We start from the raw sequence: 22923 nt of genomic DNA, 5'->3' as shown, positions 1-22923 counted from the left end.
TAGTTTTTGATTTAAGTACATAGGCCTAGTAGTCAAGGCCACTTAATATAAAGTGGGACCATGTCCAGATTAAACAACACTTGTAAAGAGCATATCAACACTCTTTTCAAGTTTACCAGATAATACAGACATTATTAATGGACACGATCAAAATGACCTTGTTTGGACAAAAACAAAATGCTATTCCAATAGACAACTTTATCCCAACCAGGATGGTGAAAGTTTTACAGTTTAATGAAACTGAGCAATAGACTACCAACAATTTTTAGAGTGGTAAAGTCAAAAAAAAAAAATCATTTTAAATATTGTAGCACGGCCTGAAGTGAACCGTTCATCCTCTCATCATGTAGGACATTCATGATTTGGGACAGAGACCAAAAGGGCACACAAGCAGATAAACAATTCCATCTAAGCCTCTAAGACGACGTGTATTCAAATGATCTGAAAGACACAAAAACAATCGACCTTTCACTCAGAGCACTTTTGTTATGATAATCATCTGTGCTACAGGAAATTCCTTCATTACTGTGCTTACAATTGGGAGTCCTTAACTGAACAAGTAGCCTAACGCATGCCACTCACACAGACAAGAGCAAGGTCTACTCATAGTCCCTTTTCTGATGTGCTTTTTATAGTTCTTTAATTCTTTCTTTAGTGAAATTTTATAGTCTTCCTGTTTTTTGCATACACGCATGCACATTATCAGTGGCATCCTGCAAAGCAGCAGATGACCACAGTCGGGATGGGAAATGGGTCGTTGGGTCAACTCCAGCGGGGCTGTTTGACTCACAAAGAGCCCAAAGTCAAACTCCCAGCATACACACACACACACACACACACACACATAAGCACAACACCACCAGAGGAACTGCCACACGACACATGCGCATGCATACAAATGGCTCAAATTCTCATGTTTTAAACTAAAATCATATGACAATCAAATATAACTCCACACACAATTCAAATATATTAGTAATTAAACACAGTAATTGCCTTGTATTTATGGGTCATTCCCTTCATACCTGCACAAACAATCACATTTGTTTATATTTGTGTACAGTTGGGTTTTTTTTGTATTTTTTTTATCAGAATATTCTGTTCTGCTTTCATGTATGTTACCATTGTGTTGTTTTGTCTTTGTGTGACTAACAATGTTAAAGGGAAATTTTGATGACCTTTAAGTCATCATGTGGCCTTCCATTCCATTGTCCACCTGTGTCATTATTAGCACATTTTACAGCAACAAACATATTTTAATAGCTCTAATAGAATGGTTCATTGACATTAGTTTACATACACAGTTAGGAACCGTAAACATATTTACTAAGATGGATGGTACACTGCTTGTAGCATCGTCACTGTATTTTGTACAGTAAAGTTCTGGCACCCACAGCTGCCAGTTTCTCAGTGTAGATTATAAAAAAAATAAAATAACTGAGCTACTGTATGTCCCACTAAGAAGCACACGGAATCCAAATATTCCCCATAGGTTGTATCTCATGACGACTGCACCCATATTGATTTAGTGGGAACTCAACAAAGTACACACACAGCGGTTTAAAGCAGCCTGTGTAAATACATTTTAAGACAAACAATTAATTTGTCACTCAGCAGTTTTATCGGACTATAGCTGGACTACACCTTTTCCTGCAGGTGTCATGGCCTGCTGCTCAGGTTTAACAGCTTTTATTTAATATGAAATTCACCGATGCTTGCACATATACAGTAAATGAATGAGTACAGCACAATTCACAGGTATGCATGCCAACACAGATGCTGCCAGCATCTAAATACTTGCTCTGCCACCTCCTTGCTTATCAGTCTGACACTGGGAAGAATTCTTGCCAAAAAATATTTAATTTGATGTATTTAGTTATTAGGTTTAAAGCCTTATGCCACAAAACTCATACGACGCATTCACTGATAATATTTAACTTTTAGGTAAAGAGATAGTTCACCTGAAAAATGAAAACTCTGTCATCATTTACTCACCCTTCACTTGTTCCAACCCTGTATGAGGTTCTTTCTTGAGCACAAACAGCTGACAGTAGCCATCGACTTCCATGGTATTTTTTTTCCAAAAAAAACCAACTTGATTTTCATTTTTGGGTGAATTATCCCTTTAACTTAACTCATCGGTGACTGGAGAACAATGCCAAACACACTGCGTTCTCATTTCCGTTGTCCTTATAATAAACATGTGTTTCTGTGTAGAGACTCATTTGGAGGCTGATAGTAATCAGCTCCCAAAATAGGCTGTAATGAGGTCTCATCATGTAATGATGATCAGTGACCAACATAGACTCATTGGAAAATGCATCTTTTAAATCTAAATTTTTACAGAACTCCAAAAACGTACCTATACATAGAATTCACTGCAGTTTCCAGCTGAAATTAACACTAGTGGCAGTAAAACTCCAATAACTGTTGCTCATTTTCTCATAAATTACGATTTCAGGAGCAGACTATCGATTAAGACTTTCTTGTACAATACTGTTATGACCTCAAAACTCTTTAGTAGCATTTTGCCTAGTCCACTTTAGGAATTTTGTGAATGATTTGTAAACTAATACACATTATCAGCTCCATATGTATGGCTTTTCTGATGTAGTAAACATGCTCTGTAGCTCACCTGGTAGAGCATTACACTTGTGATGCAGAGCACTTGGGTATCAGTCACGATAAAACGGCTAATAGAAGCAAATTAAAACTGTATGGTTGCTTCAGCAAATGCATTTTTATTTCACATTTGCTCTTGCTATCATCATTGGTTGTGTTTAGAACAGGTTTTAGTGTAGGTTGTACTTCATTTTCAAACGCAATGCAACATTAACTTTTCAGCACCACTCACCAGACATTTTACTTCCGAACTGTAACAAACAACTTGATTCACATTCATCTGTTTTGAATAAAAACGAACACTATAGTTGACACTATAAATGCTCAAATCATTGCAAATGCAACAAGCCCTTGAAAATCAGAGTTAAGAAAACCCCAATGTGCAACACACTTAATCAAGGGTTTCCTTAATTCAAGGGGTTTGTTGCAGCTGGGAACTGTGGTGCACTTGCTGTATTTAATCAAGTATACATACCAAGTGTCCATTAGAGTGCACTAAACTACAGAAACAGCTGAAACAATTTGTCCAAGGGCTTTAATTTCTGATGAGTCAATTACTATTTGCATGCAGGTTATTTACCCTTCCGATTAACTGTGCATTCCTGTATGACCGCAGATCTGGATTACATTCATCATATGAGCAGCTTGTAGTTCTGTACCGACAGCAATTTGTCATCTCACCCTGTGTCCTCAGCAAGCGCTCTGACCAGACTGCTGCCCCGTCAGAAACGATCCACTGTCATTAAAGGCATGACTAATATTGGGAAAACAGCTGTGGGGTTATGAACCAGAATAGGCTGACTGACTGAATCAGTCCTGTTTGTTTATGCATTATGCACTACCAGTATGGTACAAATCCAAGGCCTTGGTTCAGCCTGTTTTTAAATACAATTTATTTTTTTATTCTATACAGTTTATTTGTTTGATATTTAAAACATCGAATTTACAGGCGTGCCCTAGAAGCAATCATTCTGTATATCAAATGCATACATTTGAACATATATAGTATACAGTCATCTCCAAATTCAAGGGGCCCAAAGCAAGTTGGTGGGCACCCACCTCAAAAGCTAAAGAGTAGGCTACACTATAGAACACTATAGATCTTATTGAGCGACCTTCATCACAAGGTCCAGGACAACATTCCCAACATTCTCAGCCCTGCATGCGACAAAAGCCTTGTACAATAGTGACAGACATATAGTATATCAGACACATCAATTAATCTGCCAATATTTGGACATTTGAGAATTTATTGTCATCAGTCAATGAATGGGTGGTATCTGTGAAAAAATATATATATATTTTATACCTAAAATAATCATGCAAATGAATAATTTTCAAACATAGAAATATTCTTTATTTTTACAATACAAATATTGGAATTTGACCAAATAAAAAAAAATTTAAAAAGAGAGAAGATGTTTGAATGGAAAGCCTTGCGCTAGTAACTAATACTCATGTACTAGTACCTAATGAGTAGTTACTAGTAAAACTTAAAAAAAAAAAATAGATAAATAAATTTTAAAAAATTGTTAGCCTTAAGAGTTATCTGTCACTATTAGGATAGTGACTAATTACTAAAAAGTAGTCTACTATTGATAGACTTGATAGACACTATTCACCGTTACAGTAAGTTCTAAATAATGGATATGTTACTAGTAAAATTTTAAAAGATACTAGTAACTACCAGATTATTAATTAGTCACTGAAAAAAAAAACTAGTAACAAATCAATTGTTTAAAGGAATAAATGTCAAAATAGCTTGCCACAGAAAGCATGATTAATACATTTGTGTATACCGTTTAAATTCTCCAGTGAATATTGTGTAAAATGAGAGTCAGTGTCGTTTAATCAATTTACAAAGGCATTATATCAGCCAGTGGCCATGGAAAACCCCATCTGGTGGTTTCTCCTCATGGAGGTGCTGCCTGAGGACAGTGCTGTATGGAGGGGGTTCCTCCTGCTCTCTCATGCCAAGCGTTTATTGGTGGAACAGCAAGAATTCCATGTGGATGTTGTCCTGACCTTCATCACTTTCATAAGCAGTCTCTCATACAGGCAAAGCATGAGATTCTCTAGAATCATCTAGAAGTGAAGTGAGGCTGGGAAAGACCGTGCCGCGAAATGACACATATTAATATCCCCCGAATAACACTCATCGAAAAACAGCACTGACAATGGATTATCACGGTATCTGGGCAGTATCCCTGTCAGGAGTTACTAAATCACCCCTCGATAGAGAGCAAGAGAATAACGCAGGTTGATTCGATTTGCGGTTTGTTAGGATATAAAGGTCTTACCTGTAGGAGCAACAGCTGCTGCCGCTGGATCAGGAGTGACTCGGTTCGACAACTGACTCGTGTATGAACTCTCTAAGCCCAATACCGCAGAGATGACGAGTCCACGCAGCAACAGAACCGCTGCCCCGGACAAGAAAGTCATGGTGTGCAAAAGCTTTCAACGAACAATAAATAAATCAACCAACAAGAGATCACACAGTGGGTCGTCAAAACGAATCACGAGAATGAAACGTGTGATTTCAACAGCAGTTCAACAGAAAGCAGCGAGTTTAAATAAACGAGAAGATCCAACCTGTCAAAACGTAGCCAAAAAAAGAAGAAGAAGAAGTAATCCAAGCTAAAAAACGATCTAAGAATGCATCCACGCTGTCCAAGACGTCAAAAGAAGATCGCGAGGTAAAACTCCATCCAAAAGAGATGGTCAACTCTTCTAATATGACACATTGAAATAGACATCAGAGCATACAGACATCAGATCCTCGACTGGGTTGGAGGACCTGGCTGTATCCTACTTTAGGATCCAAACAGACAAGTGCAAACTGACGAGGAATCCCCCTGTTTGAGAGGAGATGAAAACACGCATTTTCCTGCTACAAAACACCCCAGCGAGTCCAATGCAATATTCCAGCTCTACACTGGAAGTAACAGCAAATAGTCACGGTACATCCACAAGAGCCGGCAAAAATCCAGCATAGTAAACGCCTCTTGAGAACGAAAGTGTCAGATCCCAGTGCGCCGTTTAATCCAAATCCATCGGGACCATCCGAAATACACGCGTGTGCCGTTCATGTCCAAATATTAACCGAGTTTAAATGTCAAGTCCGCATGACTGCGCCTGACTTGAGGGCTCAGGTCTGCCCACTGCCTTTGCTAGTTGATGCAGAAACTAAATTCAGGGGGCGGAAGTCCGTATGCAAATCATTTGACAACAGGACGCCGGCAGTTTGATTCTCCCTCTTCGGAGATCTCGCCTAAAACACTCATATGACACAAAAGCAGCTGCTGGTGTGAACTGGATGGGCTGTGTGCTTGGTTGGCGGACTATCGGTATGCGCAATAAGAGCGCGAAAGTTGCTCGGGAATGCTGGCGCCTCCCGGAAACAGCCAGCTCTATTGTTCATCACTTCCCACTTGTATTTCTCCCATCGCGACACACAACAATTTACACCCAGAGAATCATCCAAGTTTTCCTCCTCGCTGTGGGCTGCGATTGGTTGAACGGTCCCAACATGGCAGAATCCGATTGGCTGACAGCGCGAGAGAGACGTGAGCTTTGAAAAGGCAGACCGCGGTTCAAAGCAGGCAGGCAGATAATGGGTGTTTTCAGTAAGATTTTTAAAAATGTTTTGTTGTCTTATGCTCACTAAGGCTGCATTTATTATTTGATCACGTTTAACACTAATATTGTAAATTATTATTATTACCATTTTTACAAGATTTTATTATTTGTTAAATATGATTCATTTGATGGTTTAATTTTCAGCAGCCATTACTCAAGTCTTCAGTGTCACATGATCCGTCAGAAATATGATTTGGTGCACAAGAAATATTTATTTTCAATCTTCAAAAAGTTAAATTGTTTTTTTGTTTTTTTTTCCTCGGGATTCAATGAATAGAAAGCTCAAAAGTATAAAAGTAAAAAAAATGATTCATAATAGAAATCTTGTAATAATAGAAATGTTTTAACATTTTAAATGTCTTTGATCAATTTATTGCAAAAAAAAAAAAAAAAAAGTATAAATTTCTTTCAACAAGCAGCAAGAAAAAAAACCTATACTAACCCCAAATTCCATAAGATCCAGAGTCCATATTGTAGTAGCCTACATAGCGATGGATCAGCATGTGTGCGATTGACTTGTCTAAACCAAATCAGTAAAAATAAAAAATGAAATGTCCAAACAAGCAGTATCCGCTGGAAAGATGGAACAAACCGCAATAACCCAGTCAAGTAAAAACACAAACCACCAACCATGCACAAAATTGTTAGGATTTAATTGAAGAATGTTAATCAAATGAATGTGTTTTAATAGAGACAGAAAATAGCATACAGAAAAAAAAGGAACAAAACACAAAATAAAGAGACTTGATGTGAAGGCACCAATAAGTAGGCTACACTCACTTAATGCATCCAGGCCAATAGGTGTCAGTATAAAGTGCAAAACCATTGATACTTTTTGAACTAATAAGAATCAGCTAAACACTAACAAAAGCTTTATGAGTGCAGCTTTAAATATCACACATTGTGCATGCAAAAAGTAAAATGCTTTCATATCATATCGATGTACTAATGTATTAATATTATATTATATTTATTATTATATTTGATGTAAATGTTTATAATGATGAAATATATTGTTACATTAGAGTGCAATTATTATTTGTAATAAATACGTAAGCCTAATTCTCTCAAAGCTCCCCTTAACTTCCTGCATAAAGGTTTCAACTGTATCAGCAGGACAGGAGGGCAGTTATTACAGAGGTCTAAATATATAAAGGTGCCCAAGAGAGAGGCAGAGGAAATGTGATAGTGCCCGTCTAAAAGAAATATTTAAGCGAGGAGCAATGCTATGGTACAGTGACGGACCGCTAGGGGTGCGCTGCTCCCATGGTGACTGGAAGTCCAGTAATAACGGGACAGGGCGTGGGAAGCTGTGTAAACAGGTGGCAGATGTACCGAGAGACCGGTGTGAGGCAATGGGGAGTGAAAAGCAGGGCAGAAAACGGACGAGTGGCATAATTTGATCTGAGGCACAGAGGGAATGAGAGGAGCAGGCAGATAGACGGACGGAGCAGATGTCAGAGAGCCGCTGGAGTTTGCTATAAGCTGGGGTCAACTTGTAGGGTCATGAATGACGCTGAAATTCATGGGGCTGAATCCACTAGGCCTACAGACTTCACAAAATAAGGGTCATTCCCCTAAACAGGTGCCATATTTGTCTTCAAATAAATGTGTAAGAATGAATTTAACAGTGTTTTACTTATGCAATTTTTCATAAAGTAAGAAAAAAAACGGTTGATTTTTTTGGCATTTTTTTTACTTCAAATTTTGATGAGAACAATATATAAACAATAGCATTTTATATTTCTTCTTTCTCTTTTAGTATATTGTTTTATATTTTAGTTGTTTTAGTTTATTTAAACAAAAAGGAAAGAAAGAAAATGCTCACTGGAGTGATAACCTTGTTACAGTATATCATATTATTACCATTTTAAAGAAACAAACCATTCCATCAAATAAATAAATAAAGTCATGATGAACTAATGCTTCAAGAACTCAAGGACAAGTTATATATTTATATCTTGTTGTATGTCTGTCTGTACTGTATGTGTATATATATACAGGTGCATCTCAAAAAATTAGAAAAAATATTTTTTGGTAACATTTCAAAAAGTTAAACTTTTATATATTCTAGATTTATTACATGTAAATTAAACATTTCAAAAGTTTTTCAATGTTTTAATTTTGATGATTAGAGCTTACAGCTCATGAAAGTCAAAAATCAGCATCTCAAAATTTTAGAATATTTACATTTGAGTTGGAATAAATGACCATCCCTACAGTATAAATTCTGGGTATCTCTTGTTCTTTGAAACCACAATAATGGGGAAGACTACTGACTTGGCAATGATCCAGAAGACGAACATTGACGCCCTCCACAAAGAGGGTAAGTCACAGAAGGTCATTACTGAAAGGGGTGGCTGTTCACAAAGTGCTGTATCAAAGCATATTAAATGCAAAGTTGACTGGAAGAAATTGGGTAGGAAAAGGTGCACAAGCAACAGGGATGACTGCAAGCTTGAGAATACAGTCAAGCAAAGCCGATTCAAACACTTGGGAGAGCTTCACAAGGAGAGAACTGAAGCTGGAGTCAGTGCATCAAGAGTCACCACGCTCAGACGTCAGCTTCTGAAACAGAAACAACGTCAGAAGCACCTTACCTGGGCTAAGGAGAAAAAGAACTGGACTGTTGCTCAGTGGTCCAAAGTCCTCTTTTCAGATAAAAGTAAATTTTGCATTTAATTTTGAAATCAAGGTCTGGAGTCAGGAAGACTGGAGAGGCACAGAATCCAAGCTGCTTGAAGTCCAGTGTGAAGTTTCCGACGTCAGTGATGATTTGGGGTGTCGTGACGTCTGCTGGTGTTGGTCAATTGTGTTTTATCAAGTTTAAATTAAAACTAAAACAATTCAAATGACTAAAATATGACTAAAACTATATGGCATTTTAGTCAAAAGACTAAAACTAAATCAAAATGCTGTCAGAATTAACATGAAATGTCTGAGATGATGGGATATCAAGATGATGGGATGTACACTCCAAACTGTTTGTATTGTTTGTTTGGAATATGATCAGCCGTTGCCAAAAATTTTCCAATACTTTGTTGAACTAAAAATTTAGGAAATTGTATTTTTAAAGTCATTCAATTCATAAAACTATTGCTCTGATAACAAGGATATAACTAGCTACAGTATATTATTATTCATTAAATACTGTCAAATTTGTATTTTAATTCCATACACTGCAAATTTCATTCCATATATTCAAACTTTCATTCAATATATTAAAGTTTCATTCCATATATTCAAACTTTTATTCTATATATTCAGACTTTCATTACATATATTCAAGACAAGTTTCATTCCATATATTTATACTTTCATTCAAGATATTCAATCTTCATATTATAAATACCATAATTTCCTGAACGGCATGCCATAGCTTAAAGCACATTTGACTGATAGCAAATTTAAAATCTTACAAAAATGCACTTTTACACGTACATTTTTGATCAAATTTAATATCCAATTACACAGAATCATGAAAAATTCTGTTACAAAGAAATACTGAAATATTTATGGAGGTTGAAACAAAAATCTAATTATACACATTAATATAAGGCAATGCAACGATTGTACATAACAACGTGAAATTACTGTTAAAACTGTACAAATTTTATTGAATAAAATGTATTGAAATATTTATTGTAGTTTAAACAAAAATCTAGTCATGCGTTGTAATGTAGGGCAATGTAACAGTTACTACAATGTAACAGCACTTAAATTATGTTCAGAATGTTATTGAATGAATAATGAAATAACAGTTTCAAATGTAATTTAGGCAATTTTTTCACATGCATTTCTGCATCAGATAACTGCTTCTAAATAAATAATAGCTACTGTCAAGAACAGAACTAACCTATACAAGTGATGTTAGAAAAAACTTTTAGCAGTCAAAAGATAATAAACATTGATTAATTGCAATTTGCATAAAATGTATGTTACATTATTGCACATGCAGGGATGTATAAAGTGCCCCCCGTTCTCAAAACAAACAGATGATACAGACAAAAGAACACAATTCATTTGGTGTATGACTTTAAAATTACCTGCATTTCCCTTTCAAATCAATCAATAACATTTTTGTTGATCTCAGGGAGTGTAATGAGATCTGAGTTTATTAATTGTCACAAAAACAGTCATTATGCAAATATGAAAGGCAAATACACATCTCCATCAGTGCCGCTTCTGTTATCCATGGAAATTGCACTTATGTTCAAGTTTGATAAGTGTTCTCATCCAAATTCACTGGCACTAAGCCAAGGGCTAACCAGAGTATCCTACTGAAGTTGATGGCATCTATTATCATTTCAAAACTTCCGTTAAGATCCTTACAAGGCCTTATCTGGCTGGGAATCTTTAAAACTTGCAAATGCAACTACAAATGTCGTTTCTAGTACAAACTCTATCATTAACATATAAATATCATACAGAATGAACCTCATTATCATGAAAGACAGTATTTTTATTTATTCGGTTTTTTTTTTAAACTGTCCTGGTATTTAGCTTTGTGGCTGAGATGCAATTCTAAGGCATTTTAAGAGTAACCAATGTTATATTAATGTTATTTATATATTATTTATTATATTTATGTATTTATTTATTTTGGAATTGTATTATATATTTCAGATTTCATTTTAATTTTAGTTTAAGATTTATTAAATTTGTTATGTGATTTTGTCGTCTTTATTTTAATTTCTATTTAGCTTCAAATGATTTCCGTTTTAGCACTTAATTTTAGTTAGTTGCAAAGGCAACAGTTCTAATTTTCATTTAAGTTTGGGTTTTTCCATCTTATATTTTTATTTAATTTAATTTGAGCTTTATTTAATTAATGGAAATTACTTCCAATAGTTTTAGTTTAGTTTGAAAATACTGCACCAACATATTTATAAGATTCCATACATATATGAAGAGTTCATTTGCAAAAGTTTTTAACAATTCTCAGAAATCATGTTTTTTCACTGTGCATTCCAATTAATCTCAATCAAACTGCAGTGTATATATATATATATATATATATATACACATATACATATACACACACACCAATGAACCACTACATTATGATCACCCTCAGCCTAGACAGAGCAATGAGTGCTGATAACCATATGGTTCTGCAAGTGCAGTTCACAAATCAATATATATACCACCTGAGGAGCAGCTATCAATCTTGGAAATGGCGCACCTTGTGGGTTGTTCACATGCCGTTGTAGTATGTATCAAGTGTTACACAGATGGCCAAATAGTGAACAGTTGTCCACAGCTCACTGATGCCAGAGGGGAGCGGAAACCGTAGTGCATTGTTCAGTGACCACAGGGCCACAGTGCGACAAATCACCAGCAGCTACAACAGAGGTGACCAGGGCAATATGTCACAGCACACAGTTCATCACAGCCTGAATAGCCGACGACGCAGCCAGGTCCCCATGCTAACTGCACGGCATGGCCAACAGCGCATGAAATGGGCCAAATGGAAGAAAGTGGCCTGGTCTGATGAATCAAGATTTCTGGTGCATCACATCGATGGCCGAGGCCTAATACGTCAATTACCAACAGAGGCTATGGCACCTGGATGCACTGTTGGGTGGTGTTATGCTGTGGACAATGTTTTCGTGGGCCACTTTAGGCCCTATTATCCCAACAGCACAATTCCTGACACTGTACTGTCAAGTATCTGAACACAAACCAAGCACACCCATTCATGGGGGAAAAGCGGGTTCATGCTACATCATTCCGCAGTGTACAGGAACTGGGGGACTTGCGCTACCAAGGTCAAGGTCAAGGTCATTTTTATTTATATACCAAATACCCCAGGAGACCTATGGCCACCTCGTAGAATCAATGCCCCGCCACGTGGCTACTGTTTTGTGAGCTAAAGTAGTTCCAACAGGTTATTAGATAGGTGGCCATAATATAATGGCTCATCAATACATATATTCATATATGTGTATATATATGTATATAATGACAGCATATTATTCATGAATTATTCTGTTCCATGTCTAGTCTTTTTTTCCCTTGTGTCACTATTGCAGTTCAAACAATTCCCTGGAAATCCTACAGTCAACCCAACCTGAAACAGGGCATCTGCAATTCTTTGTACTCCCATAATCGAATGCATTTCTCTGTGAAAAAAGGAAAAAGCAGTGTGGGACTTAAATTTATCCATGTGGAATTCACTGAATCTTGAGAGGCAGTTACAGTACCAGAATGGTGCAAGAAGGTTCCTAAGTAAGAGGAATCGGTTACATCAGGTAAAAAAAAAAAGGACTTATAAGAACACTTCACACAATTTTTCTTTTTTTTTCTCCTTTTCATTTTTTACTCACCCACAGGTTGTTCCAAACCTGTATGACTTTCCTTCTTCTGTGAAACATACAAGAACATTTTTTGAGAAATGGTTTGGTCCATACAATGAAATGAAAGTCAATCGTGCTCAAAACTGTGAGATTACCAACATTCTTCAATCATTTTCTATTATGTTCCAAAGACGACAGAAGGTCATACAAACATACTAATGTTATACAAATTTCACTGGAATGACATGAGGGTGAGTAAATTTGAGAAAAACAGAATTTTCATTTTTGGGTAAATTATCCCTTTAAAGTCAACATTGAATCCAAATGGACTTGAACATCCAGCCACCAAAGCAGACAAATACACCACCAGCTTCTCAGACGGAGGTGGCGAAGAGGAAGATCTGCAGCAAGGGCATCACCTTCAGGGTTGAGAGGTCTGCAAGAACAGCCTGCAAGAAGAAAAGTATTGAAAATGCGAAAACGAAGACTCTTTCTGGCCATGTAATATGCAAGTGTGGCTGTAGATTTAAGCTCGTGTTGTCCATTATGGTAAATATTCACAACAGAGGCATCTATTCAGATTGCCTGACAATAAAAACACCAGGCACTTAAGGTGCAGTCATATTTCGCCAAAGATTTCTGTGATGCTCAAGCTGGTCATACGAATTTGCAACTCACCAGCAACCTCAGTTTGAAACTGACAATAGGCCCTTTCGCACCGCAGGAACCTTTTCATAGTACCCGAACTAATTGTGGAACTACCCACTTTTTGGCGTGTTCGCACCACGGGAACTAGGAATTGTTTTAGTTCCCGGAACTCCGTTTGGAGGAACTAATTGGCTCTTACTTCAGAGTAGGGTCTAAAACAGTTCCATAGGAAGTGTACGCTGATTGGCTAAACGCGTACGAAAACGCCCTCACCCGCCATGATTTAAAACGGCGTGTAAACACACACTGTGTAAACATCGCATCAACTTATATTTCGCAAGAATGGAGAACAGCGATAGATGGACGGACGCTGAAGTGCAGGCACTTTTGAACATTTTGAACTCCTTTCCGATCTTTCAATCAATTGACGTATACATCGACATTCCATGTCCATTATTGTGAACCCCGCAACAAAAACACAGCTCCGATCACAGCGTCCTCCTGTTGTTAACGTTGTTCTTCTTTGTTTTCATTGTTGAATGCCACGCACAAATGACATCGCTGTCGACCAGCTTACGTCACTTCCTAGTACCCACTGTCGGTGCGAATGCAACCCTTTAAATGGTACTGGGAAATAGTTCGCGCAAAATCGTCCCAGTACTTTAGTACTGTACTTTTAGTTCTGGAACTAAAGCGGTGCGAAAGGGGCAAATGTTATCGACAAAGGATAATTACCTTTTTTTATGCATGAGAAAATTTGCTCGAACTACAAAGACGCATAACCGTCAATCCAGTTTCACCAAATGGTGTCCGCTGGCCTGCACTGACGTGACTCAAGTGTTTGGAAGCGGTTTTTTGGGCGGGGGCCTTCAGAGGGAATCAAGTGTTCTCAAGCTTCGGTCCTTATGGAATTGGAAGCAAATAAATTTAGAGGCCCCTATCAGGTTAGCACGTCTCCTCTAATGTTTCATGACCAGGCCTGGGCACTAAAAATACAACGTGTTATGATACTTTCTCCTGTAGGGACCAGGTGGTACATAAGCAAGCAGATACTGTCCAGCAGCATCTTCACAGCGTCTTGGGGCCCAGGCCCGTGCGTCACTGCAGGTTACAGCCAGAATTAATGAAAGCAGGTCAGATGCACTTTTACTACAGTTGTCAATCAAGCAGCTGAATGCGACAGCATCCGACAGTGCAGACCTCTTAGCTAGCATAGGATGCTTTCATAAGTTCAAGTTTTAAGTTTCAAGTTAAATGTAGAAATTAAGTTTAATATGGCTTTTGCATATTAAAATATGACCCTGGACCACAAAACCAGTCTTAAGTCGCTGGGATATATTTGTAGCAATAGCCAAAAATACATTGTATGGGTCAAAATTATTGATTTTACTTTTATGCCAAAAATCATTAGGATATTAAGTAAAGATCATGTTCCATGAAGATATTTTGTAAATTTCTTACCGTAAATATATCAAAACTTGATTTTTGATTAGAAATATGCATTGCTAACAACTTCATTTGGACAATTTTAAAGGCAATTTTCTCTGTATTTTGATTTTTTTGCACCCTCAGATTCCAGATTTTCAGATAGTTGTATCTCGGCCAAACATTGTCCGATCCTAACAAACCATACATCAATGGAAAGCTTATTTATTCTTCTTTCAGATGATGAATACCAATTTTGAAAAATTGACACTTAAGACTGGTTTTGTGGTCCAGGGTCACAAATATTATTTAGTAGTTAAAAATAGATTTGATCCAAATATACAGTGCCTCTGATTTCAAGGCAAGACATTTTCTAGGTTCAGTACAAGTTTAGCTAAAATCAGAATTTGTAGAATTATATTAAATCATTAAAAAAAAAAAAACATAATCTTGGTTACTGTATACAGACTTTCTCAATGAAAGTGAAGGGGAATCTTCACCTTGGCATGGATTCCTATTGAAATAACTGGACTTCACATGTGACCACTCTTTAAAGTGGTTTAAATCATCATTTTACTGTTGTTATAAGTTTTGTGGTTTATCACGTCACATTGTAATGGAAACAAAGATGTAAAATTGGATGTAACTGCACACAGCCATTTATTCTTAACTCAAATCAATGTTAACACTTATTGTTTACATTTTGTCCCCATTTACTTCCATTGTAAGTGCCTCAATGGAACACAGGTTTTTGTGTTTATAAAGAAAAAAAAATTAAGGACAATTGGAAACTATTTTGTGGTAATCAACATCATGCCACAAGTGCTTTCTTTTGGCCTTAACTTGTACTAAACCCAGAATATTCTTTTAAGTAATGAGCTATAAACTGTTACACATACAAAGGCACAGAAGGATACACACACACATATACAGTGTCGACAGTTAACTGTCATGCTAAAATTCCCATCACATTTTACATCACATCGTCAAAACATTTTAGAGCTGGGGTGTGGGGGACTTGGTCCACTTTTAAAAGTGGTTATCCCAGCAATTTTGAAACATGTGCCTTGGGTGGACTGGGTTACTAGTGTTGGCTGTGAGTGAAGACACTATTTTTGTATTGCTTAACACACACATACACACACAAGTAACAACCTCAGCTGATGCCAGTGATGTCACTTCCATTAGGTTTTCGGATCGGAAGGCAAAGACAGCAGCGGCCAGGACTGAAAAAGAGGGACAGACAAACAGTCATCATCCAGGAAACTGGGTGTATGCCATATAACTGACTGACCCTTCTTATTTAAGAGTGCCCTAACATAGAGGTCACATTTTCAAAATGAAGGTCAATTAAAAACAGTTTAACACCTCCTAAACACAGTGATTAACTATTTATCCATTAAGTTCCTGACATCAAACTCTGGCTGTATTCAACAAGTGATTTGAAATAGTGAAGTGACAGTAAAATGATATGTTTCATGTTCATAATATTTGGCAAAAGTTCAGACATTGGGAAATATCGATCTACCTGCTACTATCTCTAAGGAATCATATCCTAGGATACGGTCCCATAACAATAGGAGCTGGTCCGTGGACAGGTATCCTGAGAAGGCCCGGACTATCCACTTAAACGCAATACGCAACCTAAGGAAGATACACACACACACACACTGAGAAACACTCCCTTAAACATACACACAGTATAGACCTAAACCCTTGTTCAAAATTTCTGTTATTGGCTTTAACAAATGTTGAGGTGTGAGACTTGTGTGTGCATAATTCATCCACTAGATGGAGCTGCACTGTTATAATGTAACACTGTCACTGAAGTGACAGCAACTAAAAGCAACATAACCTTCATGTGAGTATGTATAATACAGGGCTCTCAAGTCTCACGCAATCGGAGTGAGACTCACGCAATTCAACCAGTTCACACGCTCTCACGCCACACCTTGTATTTCTCACGCTGAGAAGGGATAACTTGTCCCGCTACAATTACTATACAATTAATATACCATTAATAGATGATGGAAAACTGAGGTAAGTTTTCTGCCGAGTTCATAGCTCTCTCGACTCTGTAGTTATAGAGTTAAATGCCACCTACCAGCCAATCAGAAATTAGGATGTTGTTGTTCCGTTTAAATTACGGTTTAAATTAATTATTCTTCCGCAAGCTGGTTCGTTACTAAGCAACATGGATGCGCGAGCGCACGTGGAGTGTAAATTGGAAGAGAAAGATCCGATGAATGCTGTGTAACCCCTTCATTTATTTTTTCGATTTTAAGATTCCTCTACGAAATCACTTGCCTGTGAAAAGATAGTGAATTCGCGCTAAAGTATTATTGATGCAGTCAAAAAAAAAAAAAAAAAACTCTCCAACTGTTTTGCAACCAGAAGCTTTAACTTTGGCTTCCTGAAAGGAAAGTACTAGAGATGTTATAACAATTGGTGAATCTGATAAAAGACAGACAAATTCATCCAAATAAAATAAATTGTTTTACATATTTAAAAAAGGATCAAAAATACAAAGAAATTTGGCCCCAAACATGCCAACTGAACAGCAGTGCTCAATATACATACTGTACACACACAGTAGGATTGCAGAACTTGTCCTGAACATGTATGTCAAGCTCTCTCTCTCTGTGTGTGTGTGTGTGTGTGAGAGAGAGAGAGAGAGAGAGAGAGAGAGAGAGAGAGAGAGAACACATTTCAGCTTATGATTTTATTTTTTTCTGTTGTGTTTGTTGCACATCTTGATGACAGGGGTAGGGGGCTCCCATATAAAGCACTGAGGCTTCCCCAAATTCAAATTCAGATGCAGTGTTTTCCATGGTGGGTTTGAACAAAACCAAAACTAGAAACAGTTTGGCTCTGGATGGAACGCTATTATCATGACAGTGCTTTATGTGGGAGTCCTCTACCCCTGTCATCAGGCATCAAAATGTGCAACAAACATTTACAACAGAAAAAAAGAAACATAAGCTGAAATGTGTTCTCTCTCTCTCTCTCTCTCTCTCACACACACACACAGTTTGACATACATGCCCAGGGTAAGTACTGTAATGTATATGTGTACAGTATGTACATTGAGTACTGCTGTTCAGTTGGCTCGTTTGAGGCAAAATTTATTTTTGATACATTTGTATTTTTAAATACATAAATCTTTTTATTTTATTAGAATGAATTTGTCTTTCATCAGATTTACCAAATGTTATAACTTCTATTTGTGCTGGTCAATTATGAACAATAGGTAAAATTGAACTGCTAGCAAAAACTTGGGTGCTGCAAATATTTGAGTTGCTCCTCCCCTTTGATGTGCCCCTCCCCTTTGAGTGGCTCCTCCCCTTTGTGTGGCCCCTCCCCTAATCTCACTCCAAACTTTCGATATAACTTGAGAGCCCTGATAATAAATGAGACATTAATGAACATTCACACATGAGAACAATAATACATTATATTTAAAAGTATCATTTTTTTAGCAGGAAACTAAAGTTACATAAGCGTTATATTAGTATGTATAATAAATGAGGCCTTTAGTTGGTTTTTAGCCCATTGCTATAAAGTTGCTAAGATTACAGTGTTTTTAGCACATTGCTATGAATTTGATAAGGTGCTCCTTGGTGGTGTTTAGCCTGATGCTATAAAGTTAGGTAACTAAGTTACTAAGGTGTTTTAGCATGATGCTAAGAGGTTTTGGGAGGTTTGTAACCCATTGCCGTGTGGTTGATATTCTAGGTGGTTTTAATCATGTTCCTATGCAGTTGCTAACGTGGTTTTTAGCCACTTGTGGTGGTTCTGGTGGTCCCTTAATATTGCTTTGGTCTCTCTTTCATTGTAAATCGATCTTATTATTCAGCAAGTTGAAATCTAAATTATTAATCTAAAGATAGTACATTTGTTAAGTATATGGGCTCAGAACCAAATTAGATTAATCAGTTGTCAAGAAGAATTACATAGATGCTACTACTACCACAGTATGTCCAGGAGCAACATTACTATTTAAATATAGCTACCAGCAGCAATTAAGGGGCCAAGCACAACAGAGGTAAAATAAAAGGAGCTTAGAAGCTGTCTTTAATTACTCAGTAAAGACCAGGGTTATCTAACTTAAGTTCCTGTAGACTTAAGTTCCAACACACCTGTCTGTAATTAAGTAGCCCTGAAGACCTTGGCTGCATCTGAAAACTTGTTGCCTCACTGTCTTATCAGGCAATGACTTGCAGGCAGCGTTTGCACATGAAGGCACCTCACAAAACTGATTTCAGACAGACTTCTGAGGCAGCGTAACAGTTTAACGGTCTACAGCAAAATATAGAGAGCTTTGGTGATAACTAAGTGAATATTTAATTACTGCAATAGTAATTTCTCTCTAGAAATGACATCAAAAGTGAATTCCTCCGAAGGCAGCATTTGTCAGTTTTCGGATGCAGCCCTTGATTAGCTGGTTCAGGTGTGTTTGATTAGGATTGAAGCTGAAATCTGCAGTATGGTAGCTCTCCAGGAGCAGTGTAGGAAACCCCTGTTAAGCCCAAAACACACTGCACTGTGCGACGTGGATCTAATAAACCTGGCTACGACTCGTAGGCTACAACGCACGTTACTATAAAAGAATAAATGTCATCAGCATGCACACTAGTGGTAAACAAAATGAGCATGATAAATCACAATTTAGAAGTTGTAGTTTTTATGTGTGCTGAAAAAAGTGGAAGCGGCGAAAGAGGAAGACAAGAGCTTGAGATAAGCAGTTTTATGTTTTAGTGCCATGTCGTGTTGATTTCATGTCGCATTTTTATTGGTTGGTCAGTAAACGTGGATCGTACCAGCAGTTGTACCACACTGTGTGATGATCATGCTGTGTCTTTGTGACATGCCGTGCTGTGTCTTTGTGTCATGCCGTGACAACGGCCGTCTTTGAACATCTCTCACTGTACAACACAGGACCACCGATTAGGAACTGAAACTGTTCAGAAATTATAAACAAAAATGTCAATTGTTTATATATTTTGTCCAGTAGGTGGTGCTATGCCGAAATTACTCGTGTGCCCTCAGGTCATGCTTGTTATAACATGTGCAATGTTTGGCAAGAATCCACCAAAGATATAGCCTCATGTCCATTTTTTCGTGAATTTCGTCAAATTCATTAACACGCTTTACGAAAGAGGTTTGGTCCATTGGAAATGTTTTGGTAACTTTTTGCCAAGAAGAAATGTACATTTTGGTATGCATTTGACTCACCATAAACCAAGGAAAAAATAATTTTGCTTCTAGACTTTACATTTCAAAAGTTATTAGCAAAAATATGGGTGCAAATTTGGCCTATTGGTGGCGCTAGAAAGTTTGAGATAGAGACTCAAAATTTGCTATGGTTAATATTGTGACTGTCCTCTATCTGTGTGCCAAATTTCATAACTTTTCATATGGGCTTCCATAGACTTCCAGAGTGGAAGAAGAAGATGAAGACTAACAGATACAATTGGACAAACTGTCTAGGAAACAAGACAATTCTGTGCTTGGCCCCTAATAAATGACAAATAACCAATAAACAAAAATAAAGACCAATTTTCATATTTTTTTATATATCATACAAGCGATATGCGATAAAAAAAAAAAATTTATTGAGTTATCTGCAATGTGAACTCACGGCTGGGCTCCAATCTCTCTTAGATGGTAGAAAAGCTGGGGAAGATGAGTCTGCAGTAATCTCTCAAACTGCAAGCATAAAGACACTATACCCTAACACACACACACACACACACAGGTTTGGTGAGCTCAGAAACAGCCATCATCCTAAGTAAACTGACAAGGCAATCAATCATGTTACATCAACATCACACACGCACACACAGATACTCACAGATGGATGTGAGGAGATAGAGTGTAGTCTGAAGAAGTAGCGAATATACATCTCTCTAAATACGCTGTACAGCTTCGAAGGCTCATTATATAAGAAACACAGTGGTGCAACTGCAGCACAGGATACAGATAGATGCTTGTTTACAAAATAGAGTTTGCTTTTTGAGGCTATGTGCTTTATTCTTCATACTCACCATACATTGAGAAGCCATGGAATGGAATGACACCTATGGGATAATGATTACTGTTATTACAAAATTTTTACTGGTTTCTGACAAATTTCAGAGAATTCAACAAATGAAGACTATACGGTGCATGCTGGGACATGCTGTGATGCAAATACTGTGCTTGTAAAAGCTTCTTTCTCACCATTCGGAGGGTAAACCACAGCACACTGCTCTGAGCCAGACTTGCCTGAGAAAAATTTATTTCATAGAGTGAAAAGAAGCTAAGGAAGATATTATATCAACAAAGATAAACATTCAAAAAACATTACTTTGGATGCAAGATTTGGGCGGTGTAGCACAGTTGTAGTTGAAATGCTCCAGGACTGCAGTGTCTCGAGAAAAACACAGCAAGACCTGTGGAGAAAAACAATGGAAAAGGAGAGTGATGCAGGGATGATTTTTGAAGGCCAAAAACAGGAATTGACTTAGCATTTTAGCATTTCTGGTTCTATCGTCCTGAAGGTTTTTCGAATAGGTTTTTGGTTAAATTGCTGTTATATTATCACAAACTGAACTTTCATGTTTTATTCCATGACAATTACATCAGTAAAGTAAGCTTTTATTAGTCTGCTAACTGGTGCTAGCAAGACCAGTAAAAGCTTGCTAGCAAGTGGCTTAACAGGACTACAAATGTTGTCTGGGACATTAAATGTCATCACACCGAACAGGTAAAATCATCTACTCACTAGTCTGCTTTTACAGCCTCATTGTGTTTAGCACACTCTTGCAAACTATTCTAAAACTTGTATGAAAAATGGTTTTAAATAAAGACTGAAATCTTTGTCGTAAGCTTAATGCTAGTGACTATAGTCTAGTTGTTTATAGCCGTATCTGGCAAAAAAAAAAAAAAAAACTAATTGGGTTTTTGTTGAGAAAACCAGAGTGATACTAACTTCCGGGTTGGCCTACAAAAATACGTCATCACTGCAGCTCTCTATAATTGCCAGCACACACAGGCATGGAGTACGCAGTACGCACACATTGCATCTTTGCTAAATTGATTGTTTCCTGGTCCAATTACATTTGAAGAGCCTCTTAGAGCTGTAGCCAGCAGAGGTCAAGCAGATGTGTTCTTTCTTTTTTATTATTTGCTTCAAAATGGAAATATAATTCATTTTAAAAACAGCAATCTTTTTCAAATCGGTTATATCTGCTTTCTATGATGCAGGTTTCTCAGTAACTGCATTTTCTTCATTTGTTTTTAATGCATTTCTAAAGCTTTTATAACCATAAGTGGCCAATTTCAGTGCTCGTGACCTAAAAGCTCCAATATTTTTTCATATTTTGGAATATTTTGTGGTATTTGCAAACAAAAAGTATACCTTAGCAACCACACAAAAAGACCCTGGCAACCTCTTACAACATTGTGATTGCCACTTGTGCTCGGCCAAGTTCCACTCACATTTTATTCAAAAATATTATATTATAATAAAGCAATGTCAAATTAAAATGGAGTTGAAGTGCTCTAAAATAACAAATAAAAAATAACAGACAACCTTTAGAGTTTGAATATCTGTTCGACTACAAAGAGCCGTTTTTTGGACTGAATAGTAATTATGGAGCTTTTCATCCTACTTTTCATAAAATTCACCTCTCTAATCATCATATCATGACCACACAGCGTCTGAAATTCTTGAACTACCCAAAGAGTTCACACTAAACCAATATTTACAAGCAGCCCAGCTCCTTTATCACCTCACACCTGCAACTCATATTACTTTTCCATAGTGACAACACAATGTGCTTGTGAAGCCTCAAACAACTGACTATTTCTGTTGAATATTTCAGAGAAAACTCAGACACAAACAGAAGTAAAGAGAAATACTGATGGTTGACCAGAGGATACCAGCTAATGAAACAAAAGTGAACAGCAACTCTCTCAAATTGCTTGCTCTTCAGGATTAATTGCTGAACTTATTTTTTTCATAACTATTTATGAAACTAATTTAGGAAGAGTGCATTATTCCCTAAAAAGGCCTCATAAAAAAAGGCAGTGTATCTCTGCATATTTAGCTATTTTATAGGGAAAAATGAACCCGCAAATTAAACTTGATTATGATTTTGTGGTGAAAGTGAATATCAAGCAGTGGAAATTTAATGAAGTTCATATGACTCATGAATTCCCCATGAATAGAGAAGTCTATTTGGAGAGGTCTATCTGTGAGACTACAACAGTCCTATCTGTATCTATCTGGTTTTAGGTACATGAA

At 37.1% G+C, this 22923-nt stretch overlaps 2 protein-coding genes across 6 annotated transcripts in view; both read right to left on the bottom strand.

The window, feature by feature from the left end:
- Nucleotides 1-7963, bottom strand: part of stim2b (stromal interaction molecule 2b) — a 42979-nt gene extending 35016 nt beyond the window's left edge. The window contains exon 1 of the mRNA XM_058782296.1: nt 4923-7963. Coding sequence (XP_058638279.1) covers nt 4923-5064 — 142 coding nt within the window. The 5' untranslated portion in view covers nt 5065-7963. The remainder of the gene's footprint in view (nt 1-4922) is intronic.
- A 1536-nt stretch (nt 7964-9499) lies between these two features.
- Nucleotides 9500-22923, bottom strand: part of tbc1d19 (TBC1 domain family, member 19) — a 25140-nt gene continuing 11716 nt past the window's right edge. For 2 of the 5 annotated variants that reach the window (XM_058780537.1, XM_058780538.1), the window contains exons 14-21: nt 20983-21067; nt 20856-20900; nt 20681-20713; nt 20488-20597; nt 20275-20366; nt 16162-16277; nt 15789-15859; nt 9500-13009 (exon numbers count right to left, since the gene is read on the bottom strand). In XM_058780537.1, coding sequence (XP_058636520.1) covers nt 12935-13009; nt 15789-15859; nt 16162-16277; nt 20275-20366; nt 20488-20597; nt 20681-20713; nt 20856-20900; nt 20983-21067 — 627 coding nt within the window. In that variant the 3' untranslated portion in view covers nt 9500-12934. Of the gene's footprint in view, nt 15860-16161; nt 16278-19453; nt 19559-20274; nt 20367-20487; nt 20598-20680; nt 20714-20855; nt 20901-20982; nt 21068-22923 lie in introns of all 5 variants that reach the window. The other 3 variants (XM_058780534.1, XM_058780536.1, XR_009271882.1) reach the window with 2 other exon arrangements.

The sequence above is a fragment of the Onychostoma macrolepis genome, chromosome 07, assembly GCF_012432095.1.
Source record: "Onychostoma macrolepis isolate SWU-2019 chromosome 07, ASM1243209v1, whole genome shotgun sequence".
Classification (NCBI taxonomy): Eukaryota; Metazoa; Chordata; class Actinopteri; order Cypriniformes; family Cyprinidae; genus Onychostoma; species Onychostoma macrolepis.
Note: the sequence above shows the minus strand (reverse complement) of the source record. Positions and strands in the feature narration are given on the sequence as shown.